General features: G+C 39.5%; 1 protein-coding gene across 1 annotated transcript in view; it reads left to right on the top strand.

Annotated features, from left to right (window-relative positions):
- Nucleotides 1-27,396, top strand: part of CAMK2A (calcium/calmodulin dependent protein kinase II alpha) — a gene marked incomplete at its 5' end in the record, with an annotated part of 178,698 nt that overhangs the window by 124,305 nt on the left and 26,997 nt on the right. The window contains 8 exons of the mRNA XM_081320536.1: nt 5,690-5,755; nt 7,423-7,495; nt 11,383-11,485; nt 14,000-14,083; nt 17,972-18,066; nt 21,384-21,506; nt 22,444-22,527; nt 25,498-25,540. Of these exons, the coding sequence (XP_081176662.1) occupies nt 5,690-5,755; nt 7,423-7,495; nt 11,383-11,485; nt 14,000-14,083; nt 17,972-18,066; nt 21,384-21,506; nt 22,444-22,527; nt 25,498-25,540 (671 nt within the window). The remainder of the gene's footprint in view (nt 1-5,689; nt 5,756-7,422; nt 7,496-11,382; nt 11,486-13,999; nt 14,084-17,971; nt 18,067-21,383; nt 21,507-22,443; nt 22,528-25,497; nt 25,541-27,396) is intronic.

Below are 27,396 nucleotides of genomic sequence, written 5' to 3'. Positions count from 1 at the left end.
ACAGACAATTGTTACCCACAAGGGGGCGTTCCGAGTCCACAGACTGCAATTTGGAATTGCAGCAGCTCCAGGCATCTTCCAAGAAGTGATGGAGAGGACCTTAAAGGGCATACCTGGAGTATGCCCTTACTTTGATGATGTCCTAATAGCTGGAAAAGATGAAGGAATGTTAGTAGAGCGGCTGGAACAGGTACTGGGTAGATTCAGAAAGGCTGGATTAAAATTAAAAAAGGAAAAATGTAGCATAGGGGTTAAATCCACTGATTTTTTGGGGTTCAGGATTGACAAAAGCGGAGTCCACCCTACCCCTGAAAAGATTAAAGCAATAAAAGGGGCTCCTGAACCAAGGAACAAGGCTGAGCTACAGGCCTTCTTAGGCTTGGTAAATTTTTATCACACTTTTGTGCCACATAAGGCTGCCATTGCAGAACCACTGCACAGGCTGTTAGATAAGAAGACCCCTTGGCATTGGCAAGACAAGCACAAAGCGAGTTTCCAGACCTTAAAAGACATCCTTTCCAGTAGTTCCACAGTAACCCACTTTATAGAAAACAGACCAATCTACCTGGCGTGCGATGCTTCGCCTTATGGCGTTGGGGCAGTAATCAGCCATTTAGACACCCAGGGAATGCAAAGACCCATTGCTTACTACTCCCGCACACTAACCAAGGCAGAGCGGAACTACGCCCAAATAGACAGGGAAGCTTTAGCCATAGTGGCAGGAGTTAAAAAGTTCCATGACTACTTGTATGGCAGGAACTTTACAATACTGACAGACCACAAACCCCTGTTGGGACTGTTTACCACAGATAAACAGACTCCCCAAATTATGTCTCCCAGGATGCTGAGATGGTCCATTTTCCTCTCAGCATATTCATTTTCCCTCCAATACAGACCGGGCAAAGACATGGGACACGCTGACGCCCTCAGCAGATTGCCCCTTAGCATAACAGAGGAGGACCCTGCACCTGTGGGACAAATAATGTCCCTACAGGATATTCCTGATTTACCCCTAACTGCTAAAGACATAGCTGAGACAACCAATAAGGACCCCATCTTAAGGAGAGTAATGGCCTGGGTCATGAGTGGTTGGCCCAACGCCAACCCGGATGTAAAATACAGTCCATTTTTCAGAAGGAAAGATGAACTATCAGTTCATATGGGGTGCTTACTCTGGGGAACTCGTGTAGTAATTCCAGAAATCCACAAATCAGCTATTCTAATTGAATTGCATGAGGGACACCCTGGAATAGTAAGGATGAAGGCCCTGGCTAGGAGTCACTTGTGGTGGCCAGGTTTGGACCATGACATTTTATTTATTTTATTTATTTTAATTCCATTTATATCCCGCCCTTCTCCGAAGACTCAGGGCGGCTTACAAGCTTAGCAGTAGCCTTCATTCTATGTATATGCCTGCTTATTAGGGCTTTCACACACACCCCAAGCGGCATTATTACAAAGTCAGCTTAATTGCCCCCAACAATCTGGGTCCTCATTTTACCTACCTCGGAAGGATGGAAGGCTGAGTCAACCTTGAGCCTGGTGGGATGCGAACCTGCACTAATTGCAGGCAGCTGGTGTTACTTAAGGAGGCATTAGCCCACTGCTCCACCAAGGCTCTTCATTGAGGAATGCGTTGCTAATTGCTATCTGTGCCAACGTTCCAGGCCCGAACAACAACACATCCGCACACATAAATGGGAGCTAGCTAGGAATCCTTGGTCCAGGATTCACATTGACTTCGCTGGACCTTTCCAGGGGTTAACGTTCCTTGTAGTGGTCGACAGCTACTCTAGATGGCTAGAAGTAGTACCGGTCAGCTCAGTAACGGCAGGCAGAACAATACAGGCATTAAGGGGCCTCTTTGCCACTCATGGGTTGCCGGATTTAATAGTGTCTGATAACGGGCCACAATTCACATCTATTGAATTTCAGGATTTCCTCAAGGCCAACTCGATTAAGCATGTGACGTCTGCACCCTTCCACCCCTCCTCCAACGGATTGGCTGAAAGGAATGTGAGGACCACTAAGGACGCGCTTAAAAGAATCATTCGAGGAGACTGGCATCAGAGACTAGCTGCGTTCTTGTTGGCTCAACACACAACCCCTTGTTCGGCTACAGGGAAAAGTCCAGCTGAAATGAGGTGGGGCAGGAAAATATTGACCAAGTTGGACAGATTACACCCTGACAGACTCCATCCAAATATTGAATTAGACATTCCTAACAGAACATATGAGGTGGGGGACTTGATTTGGGCCAGGAACTACGGCCAAGGGGACAAATGGATTCCAGGGGTGGTAACTGAAATCTTAGGTCCCCTATCATACATCATTGAGGGGGAAGGGAATAGGATCTGTAAAAGACACATAGACCAGCTGAGGAAAAGATCTAGTGGGTGTGTGCCTGCTGAGGGGGACCAAAGATTAGTAAGGGGAAACAGTACAGACAACATTAGGCCTGAAAGCGATGTAGAGGTTGGGCATGATAACACATTCCCTGATGCCCAACATCAACAATTCAGTCCAATTGATTGGGAAATACCCCTGCGAAGTAGGCCAGTGACCACTGAATCCCAAACACAACCTATTATTCAAGACAGTACATCTGTAGCCAGTAACCCAGTGCCCAGGTCCAGTAGTAACCAGCAGCCTAGCAGTCAACCAGAAAGAAGGGTCCCTAATAGCCAAAGCAACAGATACCCGTCCAGAATACATAGGCCACCAAAATACCTAATGGATTTTGTAAAGAAATGACATCAACTGGGGGGTAAGGGGTGTTATGTATGTAAATAGTTAGCAATAGGCTTTGGAAGAGATTGCAAACATAGTGCAGCGTTGCAAGGTTTAAAGCGGGAAAAATAAGGTGCAATCATTGGACGCCACAACCAAGGAGCGGGAAAAGAGACTGTTTGTATTGGTTACAGTTCAAACGCTTTCCCTATAAAAGGGTTGCAACATTTGACAGTTGGCAGTTGACTTTGTGTATTCAATAAACTCATTCCTTGTTAAACCACTCTGAGTCCTCGTCTATCAGAACCAAACAGCAACTGTTCAATACCTTACTCCTCAAAGGATTTCCCATAGTTAAAAAAAATGGAAAATGGGGTAGGGAAATCTGTGATGGTTCCAAATGGAGAATGGCAACATCTGGAATTTTCATCAACTCAGGAAATGATTACATCTAAGTGCCCCCTTATGAGGCATGCAGCTTTAATAGAATTGCCATTGCTCTTTATGCAGATCAGTCCTTCAAAGTTATTAGAGCAAAAATTAGCATCTTTAACATGGAGTCCCTGGAGAACCATCTGCTCTTGCAATATTCTCTCTCCGTTTTTTATAAGATCCTGCCTGTTGTTTCAGCTTAGATTCATTACTGTAGAATTCACATATTCAAAATAAAAAGCAAGATTGGGATGGAAATGGGATAGCAATAGCAATAGCACTTAGACTTATATACTGCTCCATAGTGCTTCATAGCCCTCTCTAAGCAGTTTACAGACCCAGCATATTGACCCAACAATCTGACCTCAAAAAATAGAAGGCTGAGTCAACTTTGAGCCAGTCAGGATCGAACTCCAGACTGTGGGCAGAATTTGCCTGCCATACTGAATTCTAACCACTGCACCACCACGACTCAGTACCATGTTGCCAAGGTTGGGAAAAACTGGCTTAGGGAATGAAAAACCTAATACCTTGCTCATAGATAATGGTATAGAATTTGTGGTGCTGAAAGACAATTGCCCTCTCCATAAATGGGCAAGACACTATGCAAATAAAACAAAACAAAATATATACTTGGTGGAAATCCCACTCATGCATAAAAGAAACATTAGGTTATATGTGACAAATGTATGAATTAGGATTATAGTCCTTCAAACTCTGTTCATTGACAATAAACTAAATCCACAGACATTCCTCTTCTTTTCCAGCAGTGAAGATTTTCTCCCATATCCAAGAGAATCCACTCTCTCACACACATATCCTGCCATGTTCTGGTATAATGTCCTGACTACAAAGATCACTGATTACATCTAATAATTCCCCATATTTGTAGGCCACCTGGATTCATTCTATTTATAGTTAATCTTGTGATACCAACATAATTTTATTTCTCTAAATTTTGCTTTAATATTGCTAGAATATGTAGTACATTGAGAACATGGAATTTTATCATTAATGGAACAGAATAACAGAATTGGAAGGGACCTTAGAGGTCTTCTAGTCCATCCCCCTGCTCAAGCAGGAGACCCTTTACCAAGGCTGTCCAACTTCCAAGGCTCATTAGTTTTATTACAATTTTTATTTGTTGTCTCAGAATTTCTTCTCTTCTTTTTGAATTAGTCAATGACCAGATTGATTGATTGATTGATTGACCCCAGCCACCAATCTCTCAGCTCTAAAGAACCCAAGTATTCCCCTCATCTCCCTTGATTGAGTATCTGCCATTCTTTATCCAAATATGATGTCAGGTTTTGATTTCCCTTCTAAGCTTTAACTTTTCATAGCGTTTTTATTCAGTGTATTCAGAAAACTCAATTAATGTTCATTCACCTTTAACGGTCCCGCACATGTATTATATTCAGACATTTCCAGTAAAGCTCCTGCCTTGAGAGAGTATCTAGTTTTAACTTATTCTTTTTAGAAATCCTATTTAATTTCATTTTGGTGATCTCAAAAAGTGTCCAGGTAGATTAGAAAGTAAAGCTATTCTGAACAGCCTTTGTATATGAATCATAACTTTGCATACGAATAAAACAGATGTGTTAATCTAGCATGGCACACAGTCTTTTATTTTAAAAGGCTCCTATTCTTACAACCTATCTTACCCTAAATATTGCTAGTTACAATATCCTTCAGATGTGTATTTTTATCTTAGTACCCTGCTTTCTCAAATATATACGCCTTTCATAGTTGCTAGTTTATTATGGAATTAAAGGCAGTCCTCAATTTATGAGCACAATTGGTCCCCAAATTTCTGTTGCTAAGTGAAACATTTCTTAAGTGAGTTTTGCCCCATTTTATGACCTTTCTTGCCACAGTTGTTGAGTGAATCATTGAAGTTCTTAAGTTAGTTACACGGCTGTTAAAGTGAATCTGGCTTCCCCATTGAATCTGCTTGTCAGAAGGTTGCAAGAGTCATTCACATGACCCTAGGACAATGCAACCATCATAAATATGAGTTAGTTGCCAGGCGTTTGAATTTTGATCACATGACCCTGGGGATGCTACAACAGTCGTAAGTGTAAAACCTGGTCATAAGTCACTTTTTTCAGTGCCATTGTAACTTTAAATGGTCATTGAATGAACTGCTGTAAGTCCAAGACTGCCTGTATAGATCTGTGAACCTAACAGTGATAATATGTTGTTTCCTACAGTCAATCATTAAAGTGGGGGGAGGGAATCAATCATTAAAGTGAAAAAAAATGAATCCAAATACATATGAACATGCATTTAGGTCAGGATAACCATACTCTATAAGACCTGGTATCAGTTAGATTAAGATTGATAGGGGTCATCATGAGATCGAGAGCACAGCATGAGCCCACTACACTCTACAATTCAGCCTTCATCAACTAAATTCTTTCTGTCTGATAGTTACCTAAATTTGGGTCAAGGCCCTTACATAGTACATGCAATTATTTGGCGTTGTCAATCAATGGAAGCTGATTCTCGTTTCCTTGCTTTTCAGTGTAACTGGAGGGGAGCTGTTTGAAGACATTGTTGCCAGAGAATACTATAGTGAAGCAGATGCCAGGTAGGTATTGGAAGGTAATGAAGTATCTCTAAGACAATGTTTTTCAACTTTGGCAATTTTAAGATTGGTAGATTTTAACTCTCAGAATTCCCCTGTTAGCAGGCAGATTGATTGAAGAATTCTGGGAGTTGAAGACCACACATTTTAAAGTTGTTGCGGCTGAAAACTCTTTGTCTAGAAAAAAAACTGTTTCCTAAATTTTCTAAGTGAAATTAATAGGCCAGAAGGGTGAAAACATTATTTTTTTCACTTATAAAATCTATTTTCAGCTCCTTGCTCTGTTAGATCTGCCTGTTTCTTCTGTTAGAACTACATTTCAGCTATTAGTATTCTAGAGTTTTATTATTATTATTTTCTTTTTTAAAATAGCAGCAATCTGTAATGCTGTATATCTCCAAGCTTTGACTTCACTGATATGAGAGAAAAAATATAGTTTTTATTAGAGGTGGGCAAAGGCTTGATGGGGATTCAGATAGTTGCAGGTGATTAGAATGTCATTATACAGGGGTTCACACATCGTGCTGTACTATGGTTTATTAAATGAGTTCACATGGCATATTCATTATAAAGTATTATTTATAAAAAATAGATCAGGTTTACACAACATGCTAAACGAACTCAACGAACCTATATGATGCTTGGCACAAACTGTGAACCCGCCTTAACTAAATTGCAACTAAGATTGGTGGTCTTCAGCCTTCTCTTGAACAAGGAGAATTCTCTAAGCCAAAGGTCTGCTCCCTTTTGATTTAGATAATCAAGAATAATTTATGCCTTTCAATCTCCTTTTCAGTTCATTTCATTTTTATGGTGCTTAATTTGTATCTGAATTTCCAATTTAAATTTAATGGTTTAAAATTCAATTGAATACTGACATAGGTGTGTATTGGGCCTTTGTGAGACAAATATTTCCTCCAGTTTGTAAAGCAAACTCAAGAGGATGTCTGTGTCTAACACAGGGAAGATAATCCATGAGATTTCCTTGCAGAAGGTAAAAGATACCCAATTCAAGGCGTGCAAATTTGCTGCAGGCTTGAAATTCAAAACCAATTGCATTTTAGCATCTGGGAATTGAGTAATTTCATTTTACAGGTGGCTGTTCTCTCTGTTCTGCCACCTGTGTCTTTAGGTCTCCTGCATGATGCTTATAACTCATCTAGCAACCCTGGTGAGATCTACCAAAATGAACAAAATGTTTTTTTATGGCTACCATATCAGATCTGCCAAATATTAATGAGCGCTAGATGACACCAAATAGTGGGGGGCAGCTTGCTGCTATCTCATTGTTATTTGGAGTTTTGCAGCCCAGTTACGGTAGCCCTATTGGGATGGTCATGTCATCTAAAGTCATCATTTATGTGAGAAATTGGTCAGGTTGTCCCATAAAGAAATCCTCTAGGTTCTTTTTGTTTCTCACAGAAAGGAGCCCAAGTAACTCTAAAGATTCCTTGGTGGCTTTTCAGTATACAGTCAGATTTCTCTTTGTTAAATAAGCTAAGATTGTAATGAAGGCTTCTTCTGCTTGGCTCTCGGCAGAAAAGCACATAGGAAGATAGAAAATGAGAGAAGGAGTGAAGCATGAAATGGAGACCCCTGAGAAAGATTATCTCAGCCTATTACCCATAACGAGGAATATGACATAATGTGACCATGTTTCTTCTTCCTAGCCATTGTATTCAGCAGATCCTGGAAGCTGTTTTGCATTGTCATCAGATGGGCGTGGTGCATCGGGATTTAAAGGTAAAATGTTTATACATTGTAAAATTGAAAGAACTTAAAAGCATTCCTCTGTTTAAACTTACTTCACAAGACCTAGAGTGAAAGTGCCCTCCGTGAAATAAACATCTTGTCAGAATCCATTTATATCACATTTATAAATGTATGTTTAAAACATTATCCCCCCCCCCTGGATTCAGCCTGCCTTAGGTTATTTCAAAGACCAAGGGAACCTTTTGAACTGGGGGAACAAAAGGGAGGGTTAGAAGAAGAAGGCATCTGGACTGTGTCTTTGTTTAATTCTGTAGAGGAAGAAGGCAATAACCATAAAGATTCAAAGTTCCTTTTTTCCCATGAAAGGGATGACACAAAGTAAAATGATGGGGGCTGACCAAATGGGGTTGAGGGAAGGGGGGTTGAACTGGGATCCCTTTATAGAGTTTCAATTTGTAAAACAATACTCAGTCCTGTCTTGTATTTCCACAACCAAGCATGTCTTAGTAAAAATTCCTTTTGGACTAGAACTGATTCCAAGAGTTTTTGTTTTCCTAAGATGTGGATTGGGGTGGGTCCTGACACATCTTCTCTTGTTAATGTGCAATTTGAACTGCTAATTTAAGCCTTTATGGCCTGGCACCTGGCTATCTGCAGGAGCACCTGCTCACACCAGTAACAGCCCAACCAACTCAATCAAAAAGAGAGGACCTGCTACTGGTTCCACATTTTCAGGACATCCAAGTGAGGAGATGTTGTTTTTCCAAGGCGGCACCAACCCTGTGTAACAGCCCCCTTTTGAGAAAAGGCCAGTCCCCTCTTTGCTAACATTTCAAAAGCTTGTAAAATCCAAGTTCTTCCAGAAAATCTTCAGTTGATTTTAGCAAGCCATCTTCATTTTCTATTTTTATCACTTATAGCTTTCTGTGTGGCTACAGTTGTTTTAATTGTTTTATGATTAGATTGTTTTATTTGGCTTTATACTTTACATAAGCTTCCAGGAATCTCTGGACTGCAGTGGGTAATAAACAAAGAAACACCCTTAGGCAATTGCTTACTGTTTTCCATTCTAAAGGTTCTGTGAAAATTTAAGTGTTTTAGCCATCATCCCATTAAAAAGGCGGAGGCCACTCTGATTTACGTAGAGCAACATTTTCCCTAATGAGGAGGCTGTTCCTGAAAAAGCCATTGTACAGACCAGGGCTTTTCAACCTTTTCACTGATTGTAACACTTTTAGGACACAACAATATTTGTGTACCACCAGTGCTTAGCAAGGTATCAAAAACTTGATGACTTAAAAAAAGGGGGGGAAATTTGGGGTTTTACTGATTAAATTCATTTGTTGTTATAGAAATGGCTAGTTTATAATATTATGGAAAAGTAAAAAGTTGAGGTTCAATATTAATGCTTCCTTCTACTGCAACAAAGGAAGTCTGTTCTTTTCCCCTTCTCCCCCTCACTTTCCCCCCCTTTTTCCCCCACTGTGCCCTACTATTTGCTTTTGTATTTTATTCTTATAAACTAATAAAATATTACAAACTGTAGAAAAAAAGGAAAAAAGAACCAGTTTTAATTTCTTCAGTGGCTGTTCCTTTGCTGAATCACTTTCCCTATGCACTGACAAATGTATGATGAATTTATCCATGTTTATTAATATGCACCACTACCAGCTAGCTCAGGGGTCTTCACACCTGGCACTTTTAAGACTTGTGGACTTCAACTCCCAGAATTCCTCAGCCCTCATGGCTGGTTGAGGAATTCTGGGAGTTGAAGTCCACAGATCTTAAAGTTCACAGGAATCAAGTGAAAAGCAAGAAAGGCTCACAAAATAAAGAAACACTTAAACTCCAGGGTTTTTTTTCTTTAAGCTGCCTCAGGCGTGTCATGTATCACAATGTTGCAATGCTAGACTGAAAGGCTCCAGCAATTGTGACAAGCTTTAGTCTTAAATTAAGCCTGTTTACCTTCAAAGAAAACTTTCTAAAAGCCATAGACAGACTCAAGATAAGCGGGTAAAACTAATTACATTTGTTTAAAGGGATTAAACCTATGGAAGTCAACACTCATTGCTAGACTAAAATACAGACTAAAATATTCCAATAACCAAAACACACAAACCGAGCCTCTGAATTACAAAATGCTGTAAAAACTATTAAAAAATCCTTATGGTAACCCAATCAAGCTGCCAGCTGATCCAGAACTAAATAAACCCACCTCCTTTCCAACATGCTTGTCTGCCAGCTTCAGCACTGATTGCATTCTCCTGGCTGGAGAAAACGAACCAGGGGACCTTTTCTTCCAGCAACAGCTGCTGTTTCTTCCCTGTCTCTGTTTCCTCCCTGTCTGCTGAGCTCTCTTTCTCTTTCCCTGTTGTCTTTTTTCCCTTTCCTGCCCAAACCACCTCCTTTTATAGCATCTCCTCTCCTCCCTCTCTTTCTTCAGTTCACCTCCAGCTCCATGCTGCTTCCAGAAGCACCAATCAGCTGGAGTCAATCAGCTGGAGCCCTGCTGGCTCCTGGGGCTTCTGCCAAGCCCAGACAGTCCTGTAGCTGCAGCTGCCTCTCCCTCAGGCTTGGGTTGCTTTGCCTCATTCCCCTCCCCCACTACACTTCTCTGGGAGCATTGTGTACCACCTGCCACATGGCAAAGTACCACAGGTGGTACACATAACACCGGTTGAAAAGCCCTGGTATGAACCTCTCACTAATAACCTTCAGGGGTCAGGAGTCTACAGTGCTCTCTCCCAAGTAGACTGTATGAGGCAGGCAGATTCCCCCTGAATTAGATTGTCCAAAGGAATGAGGCTTTAAGACTTAGAAGTACATTGTAGATATCAATCAGCACCTTGAATTGGACTTAGAAGTTACTGGCAACTAATGCAACTTCTGCCACATGGGTGTGGTTCTATTGAACCAATTAGCTTTGGTGGCTGGTAAATTTGTAATTTCACTCTGTTATCAGCTGTAGCTTCTGGGTCAACTCACCACTAGTCCCATGTACAGCAAATTGCCATAATCTAAGTTACTAGTATCCAGGGCTTTTTTTCTCATAGAACGCTCAGAACGGAGTTCCGGCACCTTTTTTGGATGAAACCTTGTAGAGTAGGCAAGGCGGGTTGTATGACATGTGTGAGTTCCGGCACCTTTTTCTTTTACAAAAAAAGCACTGCTAGTATCCATTTCAATTTTATTCTGACATATTATTCCCATATAAGCCTTTACAGCAGAGGTCCCCAACCTTTTGGGCACCAGGGACCAGTTACGTAGAGAGAGGTTTTTCCATGGACCGGAGGGGGCATGGTTTTGAGTGCTGTCTGCATCCTGTGGATCGGGCTTTCCTTGTTTGTGCAAACCAGTTTCTGGCATGCTGCAGTTCGGTACTAGTCCATGGACCAGGGGTTGGGGACCCCTCCTTTACAGTATTTCTTTCAATGTTCTCTACTTCAGTTTCAGCACAAAGCATTTCTCACTTTTATTCTGAATTCCATTTGCTGAGGTTTTTTTTCTTAAACTATTTTTATTCATTAAAATATTGCATTTTCTCTGTTACTTTTAATCTTAATTTCTTGTCTCTCATTTGCAGCTATCCTTTTTCCGTCTTAACACATTGTACAGCATTGTTCAACCTCATTTGTTTTTGTAGCAATCTTTCTATACACTGTTTCTCATCCACAGCCTCTTCCTCTTCCTCTTTTTAAGAATTTTTGCATTATTTCTGTTCATTATCCTACCTATACTAAAAATAAATTTATTGCTCTCCAAATTTCCGAGAAATATAGATTTGTATTCTTAGAGATGTGGAAGTGTGCCAAGTTTAGTATTCTATTTATAACACTTTTGCATCTCAGTCACAAGAGAAAAGTGGGACCTTTCTTCTTTGCATTTTTATTGTTCCCTTCTCTTTTTTTCTCTTAAAGCCAGAGAACCTCTTGCTGGCCTCCAAACTGAAGGGGGCTGCTGTTAAACTAGCTGACTTTGGTCTTGCTATTGAAGTGGAAGGAGAACAGCAGGCTTGGTTTGGTAAGTAGAAGAAAGCTGGACTTGCAGATGTTCCATTTTGTTTGGGTATGTGTGTAATTGGGCAAAATACATTTTACTCTCTTGTTAAAATGAAGCAGGGCATTATTAATTCTACACCACTGTGAATTGGTATTTTTCTACAAATGGTACCCTCTGAAAATGATAGATTAATACTTTCCTCTGGTTGTTTTTTTCTTTCTTACTCTGTTTTAGTTTATATTCATGTTTATTCTTGTTTGTTAAAACTTTCAATGAAATTATATTAAAAAGAAAGAAAGTAAACTGGCGTAAGGCTGAAGCCAGTCAGGAATAAATACCTGCCAGTCTGGGAAGAGCCATATCTCAGCTACCCAATGTCCCAAAGCAAACCACCACGTATCTGTTAATTTGAAAAGCATGGAGGAAGAAGCCAACAGTTTCAAGACTGAAGTATACTATATATGGGTTAAAAAACCCTGTATTCTCTGCTCTGAGAGGGTCATTCAGCTACTGTGTTTAAAGCTTTATTCTGGCCAGGTCATTCCTAAGCACCTTCTGCCAGGTCAAGCTAAAGGATTAAACGTCTGGAGAGCTGTGATTATTTACAATATGTCAGATGTATGAGAATCGCATATTGCTGAAATATGCTGTATTCTAAAACTAATTATTTCAATGGAGTTTCTGTTTTGAAAAAGTCAATGACCCTGATTTAGACTAACTAAAGCAGCCTAATATAAATGGATTGTAGAAACGAATATGTTCATTGTGGTCATATTAGTCTTTCCCTAGTGGCATTTATTTAGACATCTCTCTCTCTCTCTCTCTCTCTCTCTCTCTCTCTCTCTCTCTCTCTCTCTCTCTCTCTCTTTCTTTCTCTCTCTCTCTCTCTCTCTCTTTCTCTCTCTCTCTCTCTCTCTCTCCCTCCCTCCCTCCCTCCCTCCCTCCCTCCCTCCCTCCCTCCCTCCCTCCCTCCCTCTCTCTCTCTCTCTCTCTCTCTCTCTCTCTCTCTCTCTCTCTCTCTCTCTGTAATATTATATAATATTAAAGCCAGCTACCACTCCAGATGAGAGAAAGCAGGGCTTTTTTTTGTCATAGAACGCCCAGAACAGAGTTCCGGCACCGTTTTTGGATAGAACCTTGTAGGGTAGGCAAGGCGGGTTGTACGACGTGTGTGAGTTCCGGCACCTTTTTCTTTTACAAAAAAAGCACTGAGAGAAAGTATGTATTTATATACAGACATACATAAATACGGAGTAGTAGCTGGGGTTTAATTAACTCACAATAACTGCAAGCTGATTAGGTCATTCTAATGTCTGTTACTATTGTATCTTTGAGCTGTAGACACAGGCTGTTATGGGAATACATTTATAATTTCTAAGTCATAAATACATTTTGCAAATACACTAGTGTAGCACATGCTTCTGCAACTCAAAAAGTCCCAAAAGGATCTTGAATAACAAGGCTGGAAAAGATGATTACTTTGAGACTTCACAGAGCTGTAGTCAGTTTGATCTGATAGCACATGCCTAGATGGGCCAGGGATGGGGTGCAAGGTGCTTTCAGTTGGCCATTGCTTGTACTTCATAACCCCTCAAAACACATTGGAGGATGATTAGTGATCATCTTCCAATCAATGTGACTTGCAGCTGTGAGAATCAAGAGTGAAATCATTGCTCCACTGCCAAAGGTCCTGCAGCAATAAATATCCTCCCATTCCAAAGGAGAAGAAGAGACCAAGACCTGCCTGCTGTTTTATTTGCAGGCTAACAAAACTTTGTCATTTTCATGTTACACCAAGGAAGAGATAGGAAGCAATCAAGCCAGCATTCCCAGTACAAGTCTCGTAGAGTCAGTGGTGGGATTCAAATATGTGAACAACCGGTTCTCTGTGTGGATGCCACTTCCGGAAGTCCATTCTGGGCCTGGGCAACAAAAAATTAGCTACCAGTTCTGCCGAAGTGGTGCGAACTGGCTGAGTCCCACCACTGCATAGAGTGAACTCAAAACCTGGAGGAGGAGTTCCCTCCAGTGGGGAAATAGGTTGCTTGCATTCTTAGCTTTAGGGGAGAGAAAAATAGGGTTGTTTGGGGAGCATTTTTGAGTAGCGGGAGCAATAAAATTGGATCCAAACAGAGTAGAAGTTAGAAGAACAGCTCCCATAATATGTGCATCATAATTGAACATAATAGAAGAGGCTCAGGAGATGATAATTATCACTGCTATTTCAGCTCTTCATATTTATCATGTAATAAGAAATGAGGACCCAGATTGTTGGGGGCAATAAGCTGACTTTGTAATAATGCCACTTGGGGGCCCCCCGAAAGCCCTAATAAGCAGGCATATACATAGAATGAAGGCTATTGCTAAGCACATTGGTTTGTGCTTAAATTGTAAGCCGCCCTGAGTCTTCGGAGAAGGGCGGGATATAAATGGGATTAAAAAAAAATCCCAAGACGGAGAATGGTTCTAAATGAAACGTTGTTGATTCTCCTGGGGCCAAATAGTGTAATTAGCTATCTCTTTTGACAATTACAGGTTTTGCAGGCACTCCCGGTTACCTTTCTCCTGAAGTGCTCCGGAAGGATCCCTATGGCAAAGCTGTTGACCTTTGGGCATGTGGTAAGTGAGACTATGTTTCAAAGGATGCTGAAGACAGTAACTTAAGGGACATAAAAAGAGTCGCATGTGATCTACTACCAGTTTTTTGTCCACAATCATTCATAGCTTGTCCATAAGATTGGCTATTTGTGAAAATTTTTAGTGGAATGCCTTCCCCAACCGGCATGCTCTATATGTGTTCAGAAGTCACTTTGGGTGGGGGGTGGGGGGAATAAGCATTTGAAATTTGATAGATTGGAGAGCATTAATTTGGGAAAGCTAGAGTCCATATCACCATTAACCTAAGTAACAGGTTAGAATGAAATCCTATGAGAAGACTATGACTCCCTCCTTTGAGTTGTTCCCAGTCCTTTTTTTTTGTTGTTGCTTATTCTGAAGCATGCGCCCACCCACAGCACAGCCCTGCCCACACTCCATAACACACTCATGCCCAACCAGCCGGCCCATAACACCCTCCTGCCTGGCTATACTCACACAGCTGGCAGTGATGTTGCACTTTATGATTGCATTGTTTAACGACAGAAATCCTGGTCCCAATTATCATCGTTAAGTAAGGACCTCTGGTTCGTTATAGACAGTGTATATTATGCTGTTAGTTTAAGTGTGGCATTAAGAGTTTTTGCTCTCCCACATGCATCAGAACAGTTTGATAATATCTGCAAACTTCTCCAGCTGAGTGCTATCTTTTAAACGAAAATAATGCATGGATAAAATAAAATAAATAAATAAAATAAAATAAAATAAATAAAATAAAAAAAATAAAATAAAATAATAAAATAATAAAATAAAATAAAATAAAATAATAAAATAAAATAAAATAATAAAATAATAAAATAAAATAAAATAAAATAATAAAATAAAATAAAATAAAATAAAATAAAATAAAATAAAATAAAATAAAATAAAATAAAATAATAAAATAAAATAAAATAAAATAAAATAAAATAAAATAAAATAAAATAAAATAAATAAAATAAAATAAAAGGAGCCTTGGTGGAGCAGTGGGCTAATGCCTCCTTAAGTAACACCAGCTGCCTGCAATTAGTGCAGGTTCGCATCCCACCAGGCTCAAGGTTGACTCAGCCTTCCATCCTTCCGAGGTAGGTAAAATGAGGACCCAGATTGTTGGGGGCAAAAAGCTGACTTTGTAATAATGCCGCTGGGGGGGCGAAAGCCCTAATAAGCAGGCATATACATAGAATGAAGGCTATTGCTAAGCACATTGGTTTGTGCTTAAATTGTAAGCCGCCCTGAGTCTTCGGAGAAGGGCGGGATATAAATGGGATTAAAATAAAAAAAATAAATAAAATAAATAAAACACCCTGGTCCCAACACTCATCCTTGAAGAACTTCTCTCCATTGAAAACAATGCCCATGTGTTCTTACACTTTGGTTTCTCGTAATTAGTAAAAAAAATACTAGGACAGATGACCTAATCCCATAAGAGATAAGAGAACTCAAGAACCTTTTAGGAGGAATGTTGTCAAGGCCTTGTGAAATGTAGGTATACATTAGTGACAAGATCCCACCATCCATTGCCCTTGCAAAAGACTTGAAATGATTCATGAGACAGAATCACCTCTTCAGTATCCACACTGGTTTTCCTTCAGCAAGCCTTATCCCTCTGTGGGCTTAGTTTGTTTTTTGTTTGATTATAGTTTCTTCCAATTTGCCTGGAACATGTTAAATTGCCTGGGCTGTAATTTTCTGGATCTCCCACAGATCCCTTTTAAAATATTGGATGAAGACCATTATTAATGCTTCACAAGGCCATTAAGGCTCGCTTTCTCCAGCACAGGGTGACTATTCCTGATTCCTAGCATTGACTTATTGTAATAAATCCTTGTCAAAATCAAATAATTTATTCCAGCAGCCCTATTTCCATAGCGGAGCAAAACATGAGGAAATATTCAGATTCCAAATGTAGCCATTATGTAAACAAATTATAAGGACAGACTGGATTTCCCTCCTTTCTATAACACTGAAAGGAAGCAGGGAAGGAAGCCAGAATCTAGTGGTTTAAATTGCCTATAAAGGTAAAGGTTCCCCCGCACATGCATGCTAGTCGTTTCCGACTCTAGGGGCCGGTGCTCATCTCCCTTTCAAAGCCGAAGAGCCAGCGCTTGTCCGAGGACGTCTCCGTGGTCATGTGGCCGGCATGACTAGACGCCAAAGGCGCATGGAACGCTGTTACCTTCCCACCGTAGTGGTCCCTATTTTTCTACTTGCATTTTTACGTGCTTCCGAACTGCTAGGTTGGCAGAAGCTGGGATGAGTAACAGGCACTCACTCTGCTACGCGGCACTCAGGATTCAACCCGCCAAACTGCCGACCTTCTGATCGACAAGCTCAGCATCCCAACCCACTGAGCCACCGCGTCCTATAAAGAATAATAAATAAATAAAAATGTATTTGCCAGAAGTCTGATGTTTTTACAGGCAACCTTATTCCTAATAAATTTTAGCAAAGAGAGAATTGTTCCTTGTTATTTTCCTCCCATTCTGATAGATGCTAGGAACAAAAGTCGTCCCATTCATAATTTAACACCTTTTTACAATGCCATTCATAATAAAAACATTTAAGTGCTGCAGATTTTTTTTAATGAGTTGATTATCCTTCTCATCTTTTCATCTTTCCCTATTACCTATTTCCTTAGCTTCTTATGACTATAATTTTGTTGTTTCTATCTCATGATTTATGTTGATTGCCTTTATTTAGTATCCTATTATGATTTATGTTGTCTGCTTATTTAGTATCCTAATGACTATCGCTGAGTTTGTACCATGATTTATGAGGATTGCATTTTTTTATTATGATCATGATTTATCACTTACCGTTTGTATGTACACTGAGAGCTTATGCACTGGAGATAAATTCCTCCTCTACTGATATCCCACCCCACTTGGATACTTATTACAAAAAATATAATGATCATTGTCAGAAGATCATTGCTTTCAAAGGTTCAACTCAGCTTTGTCTCAAACAATGGGCTCTACATGCTTAAAGCTGAAGGACTTTAAAACATTCTTTGAATTCTCCATTGATAGTAGTAAATTGATAGTAAACCTGCCACAGGTAAACCTCGATTTACAACCATTTGCTTAGTAACTTACAACCATTTCTTTTCTTAGTCTGCAAGATTAGCATGGCATTGAAAAAGGGGCTTATGACCAGTCCTCGCACTTATGACCATTGCAGTATCCCCATAGTCACATGATGAAAATTTGGGCACTTGGGGACCTGCATGTATTTATGACTCTCCCAGGGCCACGTAATGGCCATTTGCAACCTTCTCAGTTGGCTTCCGACTAATAAAGTCAATGGGTGAAACCATTTACCTAATCATGTGATTCACGTAACTACAGCAGTGTTTTGCTTAACAACCATGGCAAAAAAAGATAGTAAAAGGTTGTAAAATCAGGCCCAAGTCCCTTAACAGCCACCTTGCTTAGCATTGGAAATTCTGCTGCCAACTGTGGTCATAAGCTGAGGTCTACCTGTATCTATTTGTAGAACTATATCTAATTATTCCTTCCACCAGGTGGATAAATGCAGCCACTGCTATCATTCAGCGAAATGCCAACACTAGAGATATTTTAAAAAATTTTCATAAGGAATTGCCGGCCTTGTTTTCAGGCATATGATGATACTGATGATTCAGACTGAACCTCAAAGAGCTCACACTTATGCCTGAATCCTTGACATTTCAGTTAAGAAGTAACCTTTTTATACAACATCGAGATAATGTTGACAATACAGGAAGATATCTAGCTGTTGACTCATATTATTTTTTTTTCTCTTGCTCACTGTGTAGGCCAATTCAGATCTCCTGTGTCAATCAATTACTTTCCACTAGCTTATGTAACAATGTTCCCTCTGAACACACAGGAGTTATTCTCTACATTCTACTGGTTGGCTATCCTCCTTTCTGGGATGAGGATCAACACCGATTATATCAGCAGATCAAAGCTGGAGCCTATGATGTAAGCAATCCTCCCTTTCATATTCTTCTTCTCTCTCCCACCTTAATTTTTTGTTGAATAACTTTTTCTCACTTGCTTTATTTGTGCACCACCATATTGGAAACCAATCTAAATATCTATCTAATGTTGCAATTAATATGTTGGACTCGGGGTGAGACTATGTTCATATCCACACTTGAGTAATTGGGACTGATAAACCATGGTTCTGAAGTGCTGTTGAACATCAGTTTCATCCAGTTCTAGCAAATATGACCAATGGAGAGAGATACTGAAAGACATAATTCAACAAGACTTGGAAATCATAGAGCTATGTCAGATTAATCTTCCTCTCAGACTATTTTATATGGCGAAGAAAGATGAGCCTTGTATATTTACTTAACATATTTCTCCACCATCCTCAACAGCTTACATAGAACAAATGCCAATTTAAACTTCTACAATATGAGTAAAATAACTACAGAACAATAGAAAAATAAAAGTGACTGTTTTTATTGAATCAATAAAAGGGGATGCATAAAATTATAGTAAAGATGGAGTTGCAACAAGGAGAGTTTGTGAACAATGGAGCATCTGCTGGAACATGATCTCACTGCATGAGTTGGTGTGATTTTTCTTTCCTGTGGCATCTCTGTATTAAACAAATCTGCTGACTCTGTGGGGAGTTTTCTTTCTTTTTGGGGGGGGACTTTAGGTTGATAAAATGGCCAATTTCAAACCAATGCTCCTCTCTGTCCAGAATGTGGATTTTGCTATCTTCAAAGTAATGACCTTTTGAAGAGTGACCATCTATGCTAAAATTGAACAGTCCTCACCACCTATCTCCTGTCTACAACACAATCCTTTCAGAAGTCCCAAGAAGGTTCCACACCCATGTGCACTCTGATTCGGATGACCCTGAGGTTACAGATAAACCCCCAAGTGGCCTCAATGACTCTCAGACTGCTAACAACCAGATGACCACAAAGAATATAAATCTTTCCATTCCCCACAGTTGAATCAGAACTGAAGAAGCTTCTTGGATGAGAAGTGAAACATTTTTAAGGAAAAAAGAAAGAAACTCCAGCTGCCTTTTGAAAAACACCTTTGGGACAACCATGACCTGGATGACTGAGAATCTGCATAAATTATCTTATCCCATATCAAACTGCTTTGAGGGTGGGCTTAAGGTAGCTTTGGACTGCCTGATGATGATTTTTATCTAGGGATCAAGAGATGGAGCATGACTCCATTGGTTCTCATTGACATCATCTGTTTTGATATTCTCTACATCATCTGAGAAATTTGGGAACAGGAAGCACAACTTTGCAGTGGACCAATTGCTATCTCTCTCCAATAGATTTTAGATAATGCTGCATCCTCAAAATGGAAGCTGTATCTTCCAGAACTACGTTATATATCTTATGCTGTTCAACATCTAGAAGTAGCTGGAAGGAAATAAATGAGAGTTGGAGCTGGATACTATAGTATGTTGATGATACTCTTCTCCTTGATGTATTTAGGAAATGGAATGGCTCTCCTGAATGCCTTCCTGCAGTTATTAATGGGCTGGATGAGGGATAATTACCCCCCGTAGATAGGGCTCGCAACTTGGGTGTCCTCCTGGACTCACAGCTCAGTTTGGAAGACCATGTAGGAGCTGTGACATGGGGGGCTTTTGCCCAGGTTCGCCTGGTGCGCCAATTGCGACCCTATCTGGACCGGGATGCCCTGCGTACAGTCACTCATGTGCTCGTGACCTCTCGTATAGACTACTGCAATGCTCTGTACATGGGGCTGCCCTTGAGGACCACTCAGAGGCTTCAGCTGGTGCAGAATGCGGCCGCGCGAGTTGTGATGGGCGTCTCCCGATACTCCCATGTAACACCTCTTCTCCGCGAGCTGCATTGGCTTCCAGTTGCCCTCCGGGTGAGATTCAAGGTGCTGGTGATTACCTATAAAGCCCTAAATAGCATGGGTCCGGATTACTTACGGGATCACCTGCTGCCGGCGTCATCTTCCCTTCGTCCTGTGCGCTCCCACAGAGAGGGCCTCCTCAGGGTGCCATCGGTCAGAGAGTGTCAGCTGGCGGCCCCCAGGGGAAGAGCATTCTCTGTGGGCACGCCAGCCCTTTGGAATCAATTACCGGTTGAGCTCCGGATGGCTCCCGACCTTTGCTCTTTCCGCCGTGATCTGAAAACCTACTTATTTGAACAGGCCGGCCTGGTCTAAGGGTTTGGGGTATTTTTAACTATTTATTGTTAGGGCTAAATTAATTTAATCTTACTTTTAACTTTTGTATGTAGTACTTTTATTGCCCTGTACACCGCCCTGAGTCCTTCGGGAGAAGGGCGGTATAGAAATTCAATTAAATAAATAAAATAATTTTTTGAAACTGGATTCAGACCAGAGAGAAGTGCTCAACTTGAGGTCCCTATTCTAGACCTGAATCACTCTTTGATTTTCCAAATTAAAACAAGGCCAGATGTACCTTTGATGAACTCCAGGGAATATACCAACCATGTTTGGTATATTAACTCTTTATCTTTCTGAAGATAGTGAGTAATAGCTGGCCAGGGTGATAACTACCAGATTTAAATAGAGTAACACACTCTGTGTGGATCTGTTATTTCTGTCTAGTCTAGAATATACTGCACAAACCTGTCCATGTAGTCACCAGGAGTAAAAAAAAACTGACTCAAAAGTGTGCATGCACATATACTAACACACATATAGGTTATCTTCAAAACTTTACGTAATTTAGTTCTAGGCTACAGTTTTCTGATTGAACTTCCAAACTTCCTGAGAACCTCTAAAAATGTTTTCCTGTAATTCCTATGGTCCCTCCTGCAGTAATGTATGATTGAACCTCTGCAAAGTTGATCCACCTAACACCTTTATTAGTTTTTTTTAAAAAAAACTAATAAATTCATCTTGAAATGGGTGAATAGGCAAAATGGAGATGGGCAGTTGAGAAATATGAAATATAAATAAATCTTTTTGTACTGCATTTAACAGTTGTACTTATTTCCCCCTAGTCAGCAAAATTTCAAGTTAGGACACATACACGACATGAACTTTTAATTTGTTTGTATTGCTTTTAAAATAATGACAAAAAATAAAGAACAACAAAAACACAAGGTAATTAAATAAAAATACATACATCTGGGGGGGGGGCGTTCTTTTCTTTGACAATATGTGCATACAAAATATGTACTTAATACCTGGACTCCAAATCGTTTTGGGCTTTTGTTACAATTACTGTCTCAGAGAAATATATTGTGTCTTAATTCTCTCCTGCAGAAGAGAGAATGAGAAGTTTTATCTTCTTGTACTTGCAGTTTCCTTCTCCTGAGTGGGACACCGTTACTCCTGAAGCAAAAGACCTCATCAATAAAATGTTAACAATCAACCCATCCAAACGTATCACAGCAGCAGAAGCTCTGAAGCATCCATGGATATCAGTAAGTGCATAGTGAATAGTGCTTCTCTTAGTAGCTGCTTGGATTTTGATAATAATCTCCAGGTGACAGTGCTCCCCTGTTTTAAAGTGGGGGTCTGCAACATCAGAACCCAGGGCCTTCTAAATCCTTTCATTCAAGCCCTCCAAAACCTTTCAAGTTTCCTTTAGAATTCCTGAGAAAGTCGCTCTCTGAACTACCCAGTTGACACAGGGTTCAAATTGAATAAATAAAAATGGTAGTGCTTCAGATTACAGAAAGGAACTTTTTTAAACCTGGAAGAAGCAATGATCAGGTTGAGTACCATTTTAATTTAATTTAAAATTAATTTCTTAAAGTAAATTTCATTTTTGCCCTAACCCCATCTACCTCTTTATTTTGAACTTCCCCCACCATTTGTTCTTGTCATGCTGAAGGAACAAGTATGGCTCTTGACCACCAAAAGTCAGCAACCTCCAAATGTTATTGTTGGGAGAAAAAATTATACCTGCCTAGTAGAGAATATGCAAAACTATGCAGAAAATTGTGAAAAGCACAGGAGATCAGTCAAGATGATACTCCATTGCTCCTTTTTTTAAAAAAGAAAAAAAGAAAAATGAAATCTAACTGGGCTAAATGTTGAATCTTTTTGCAACATTAATGGGGAGTAGCATTCTGCAACAGGCTGTCTTCGTAGAGGCAGGGGAGGGTCCTTCAATACTTAATCACTGCTTACTTTATATCAGCAATATATTTTAGTCCATGCAGAAAAGCCAGGTTGAAATAGCTTTCAGATACAACAACAGTATAGAATTGAAGAACAGAAGGCAATCCTGTTTCATAGATCATATTTACAATCACACAAGGAAATATGGCTTCCAACATAAGCCCAGCTTTCTAAAATAATCAAGGATTTTGCATTCATTTTCATTTCTAAGCATGCTTTCTTTATATCTTTTAGCACCGTTCCACTGTGGCTTCTTGCATGCACAGACAGGAGACCGTGGATTGCTTGAAGAAATTCAATGCCAGAAGAAAGCTAAAGGTAATTATGGGACTTGGTGCTTCCCTGTTTACTTAATTGGAAGTTTCCATTTTCATTTGTTCCCCATGTTCATGTTTCATATCTTTCAAGACCTGGATCCAGATTAGGCTGCTTGCAGGTCTCTATTTATATTCTACAGATCCAGATGACATCACCTGTAATGGGTAATTTTTCTATATTTTCTCATACTTGTGCTCACATTCTTTCCACACACACACACACAAAATCACCAAAGAGGAAAAGACAGACAAAAGAACGGTTTAGACTGGATTACATTTTTCTGCATAACTAAATTAGTTACTTTACATAAGATAAACATGTTCCAAGTATAGACAGACAGTATTAATGCTACGGCCATTAGTTGAAAGTTGAAATCATTATGAGTTTCACTGTGGTTCTCTCAAAAGATGACCCAAGTGATCTCATTCATCTGAATTTGAAAAGCTAACATTTAGTCATTTCTGCACTGGGTGAAAAATTTATAGAGATTTAAAGGTTTTCTAGACCACTGTTTTGCTAAAATAAAGAGGGCAGACTTTATATTACATCAACTATGCCTGGGTGATGTTATTAAACTGCTTTAGATCACTAGTCAGGAAATGAACTTATTAATCTGAAACCTTTAAAATCTTAAAAGTAACTATATTGGCTTCTTGAGAGATTTCTGAAAACTGATATTTAGTGGAATTCAGACAAGTTGCAAATTTCAAAGGTCTGCGTTTGCAATTTTTAGACCACTTTTCACTCAGCTATGTGCTACTGTGGGTAGGAAAAGTTTCAATTAGGAGTCTTAGCTGTAATATCATTATCAGTTTCTAGATTCAATGTTTTCTTGGATTATCTTTACACATACGTTCTATGAACTTTTGCGGATTTCTTGCCTTTGGGCTGGACACTAACAAAATTACTGGCTAAGTAATAAATAGTGATCTGTGTTGGCTTTTAATACATAAATCTGTTGATTCTGCTAATTTATGCAGTGTATATCGGAGGTGGTGACCCTTTGAGAGCTGTATGCAACGAAATTTCATTATAATGTGTGCCGATTAGTGTACATTCAATGTGACAATAAAGTTATTATTATTCTGTTCTAATGTAATTTCTCACTAGCTCATACACTTGATTGAGATATTGAGAAACTGTGGATTGTCACACAGTCAGCCAGATATTCAGACTGGATTTAGCATTTTTATCCACCTATTGATTCCTTCCCAAGGACTTGAGACAGGCAGGTGTTGATGGTTTGATGGTATTAGAGGTATGTCACTGGATTATTATTATGATTATTTGTTAAATCCATTTTCTGTCTATCTTGCTGTGGGGCTACTCTAGGCAGCTTATAAGTATAAAAATGCAGAAATGAAAAGAAGTGTAAAAATAACTAAATAGTAAAACTGTCAGAATCCATTTATATCACATTCATAAATGTACGTTTAAAACATTATCCCCCCCCCTATGGATTCTGCCATCTCCCGAGGAAGGAGGAGCATATGTGGATTCAGCCTGCCTTAGGTTATTTCAAAGACCAAGGAAACCTTTTGAACAATACTAAGTCCTGTCTTGTATTCCCACAACCAAGCATGTCCTAGTAAACATTCCTTTTGGACTAGAACTGACTCCAAGAGTTTTTGTCTTCCTAAGACGTGGTTTGGGGTGGGTCCTGACAAAAACAATAAAATAAACAATGAAAATACAGTAATGCGAGATTAAAAGAAATGCTCAACAGAAGAGAAGAGAAGACAGACAGTAATAGGTAAAGACACAGCTCCATTTGACCTTTTTACCCTATGCCCCAAAATTATATTTTGATAGACATTTCAAATCTATCCATAGCTAGAATAAAACACAGAGATGTAAATGTTACATTCTTATGCTAATTCAGTTTTATTCGGTGCAAGTATATCTTGCTTTTTTTCTATAAATGCTAAACCAATTACTCAGAATTCTACATCAAACAAATGTGGAATGTTTCCTTTTCCTATTAAAAATGGATACTTCCTGCTAACAGGAAGTAAGTGACCTTAAAATATAATGTTGGGCTACAGCAAATCAGGCAACTATATTATTTTATTGACCTACATATCCAGAATGGCTCTGGATATGTTACTTCAGTAATGCATTGAAGTCTTCCCCTATCAAATGGATGTGATGAGACTGGTCATTCTTTTACTTCTATGGGACAATATGCTTGAGAGCTCTGTGTGGTAATAGTATAGTAGTGGTAATTGTAGTAGCTTTTATTTAGAGCTGCTAAATAGGAGAAATATATGTTACGGATGAGTCTTTGTTGGCATGCCCAAATGCTTTTGTCTTTAATGCTGAAAGTGGAATGAGTTTGGGGCATTATAGTGTAATCTTGCATTCTAGCACAACACCAAATATAGAAGGGTGGTTGGTTGGTTGTTCATTAGGATAATTTATTCTGTTCTATGACCTGAGACAAATGACTGATGCATCAGAAGAATTTTAATCTGTTGAATGTCTCAAAGATAGATGGCATATTTGAGATTACACTTGAGATACTGTAGGAAATCCTCTTTAATACAGCAAGACATTTATGAGTTAGTCTGGTCCCATCAGAGCTCAAGTGTTACTTGTTTAGTGAAGAATGGAGTTACATTAACATTGGAAGGAAAGCTTTTTAATCTCTATATAAGGTGGCTATAATAAACTCTGTATCCACCATTCAGAAACTTGCAATTAAAAATCCCTGGGCTAATACCCAGTGACTTGATTTCTGCAAACTGTTTGCTGTTTCTATTAATATCTTCCTTGAACTATATTCATCCTGCCCTGAAACAGGGCCAAAGGTATATTCCCCTTGTAGCTCAGCCAGCTCCATTTTCCGTGAGATGTTTTTAAGAAAAACGAGACATTAGAGTGGGGGTGGGGGGAAGGATACTCCTGATTCTGAATCCAACATTATGTCCTGTTTTCCCTTTTTTTCTTTTTGTCTTTTGTGTGTTCCAGGGTGCAATCCTCACTACAATGCTAGCGACCCGTAATTTTTCTGGTAGGCAACCCAACTCTATTTACTTGCTACTTTCTCACTTATTGACTACTAACTTTGGTTAGAAAATATGGCTGGTTGCTGCATTAAGACTTTCACAAGCAGGTTTGGACATTTTCATGTGATTCCCAAATGACTTTTTTTCATGTATGTTGAAATGTTCATACAAGAAAGAGAAGAGAAAGAAAACATTTCAATTTATGTTGTAACCCATACTCAGTGGTGGTGACCTGAGGAGAAAGCTCTGAAGATCTTATGTTACAGTATGTATATTCTTGGACTGTGGCTTAAATGTACCACCAAACTAGGAAATGAAGATCTGATCACCTATTTCCCTTACTATACTTTAAAAATGCCCCTAAATGTGCCAGTTTGAATGTGGAAAGTAAGAAAGAGTTTCTTTCTTTCTTGGCAGAAGAATCCATGAGGAGCTTTAATACAGTCTGCACATTCTATAGCTCTGCAGGAGGTAGTACTGAAGATATTGGCTTCTTAAGATTAATTCCTTATAATTTTGTGCAGTGCTTTTTTTGTAAAAGAAAAAGGTGCCGGAACTCACACATGTCATACAACCCGCCTTGCCTACCCTACAAGGTTCTATCCAAAAAAGGTGCCGGAACTCCGTTCTGAGTGTTCTATGAGAAAAAAAAGCCCTGATTTTGTGAAAGAAAGATTCTTTTATGCAGTCTAGTATTCCTAAACAATACAAATAATTTTTCCCTAAATAACCCACCCCCATACCATTTTCTTCACTTAAAGCTGAAAAGCCGCTGTAATTAATTATAGCTCAGGCCCCAATTCACAGGGTGTGATAAATGTAAACTCCCTTGGATTAACAGCTCATCAACGTAGCTTGAGGAACATCAACTGATCATTTCCAAAGGACATATCTGCATACCATTGCCTGTATCTCATCATCCAACCACAGCTGAGGCAGAACAAGGATAACTTTAAGTGTTTCACTCTGAGAGTAACATCCTCCCTCTTATTCCATCTTCATGCGTTCTGTGTAGGCAAAGTTGGGTATGTTGATGCCATAGAAGAGGTGGTCTAAAATGATTTCTTCCATTGTGATTATATGATTTATATAGCTGTCCACTAAGCACATGACTCAGAGCAGTATACATCATCAATAAACAGCAATAAATATTTATAAAATAACACAGAAAAGAAATAATAAAAACAAAACGCAAAAACATAAGGCCATAAGATTCTTGGAAAGATTCATACAATGGGATCATGTCAGTCCATAACTCAAAGCCTGGGGAAAGAATTGAGGTTACTGCCTTTCAAAAGCCATATAGAGCTGGGTCAACTGAATCTTGGGAGGGATGCTGGTCCACAGAATGGAGGTGGTGACAGATGGAATGTACTCTGGGTCCCATCAAATGACATTGGCTGAGGAATAGAATCTAGAACATTCTGACCCTATCAGATCTTACCAAGAAAGCAGAAATAAATAAAGCCCCAAAGGTGCTTTTCAAAAGGCAACTGGACTTTCTTAGCTTCTTCCTTAAAAATGTTTCACTTCTCATCCAAGAAGCTTCTTCAGTTCAGAAGCAAAACATTTTCAAGGAAAAAAATTAAGAAAGTGCAGTTGCCTTTTGAAAAGCATCTTTGGGACAACCATGACCTGGAAGATTGAGAATCTCCATACGCAAATAAATAAAGCATTAGAAAATGTTCGGCTCCAACCAGTTCTGTCACTTTCCTGGGGAACCATCATTTTCCACCCATCCCTGATTGGTCTTCCACCATCAATTCTGTTTTGGCTGTGAGGGAGACTGAAATCTAGCTTGTTTGTTTCTTTTTTAAATGGGTCGATTACCTGTCCACTGGTTTACCTAGAGACCTGGTCC

The sequence above is a fragment of the Vipera berus genome (assembly GCF_964194415.1).
Source record: "Vipera berus genome assembly, chromosome: 2".
NCBI classification, from domain to species: Eukaryota; Metazoa; Chordata; class Lepidosauria; order Squamata; family Viperidae; genus Vipera; species Vipera berus.
Note: the sequence above shows the minus strand (reverse complement) of the source record. Positions and strands in the feature narration are given on the sequence as shown.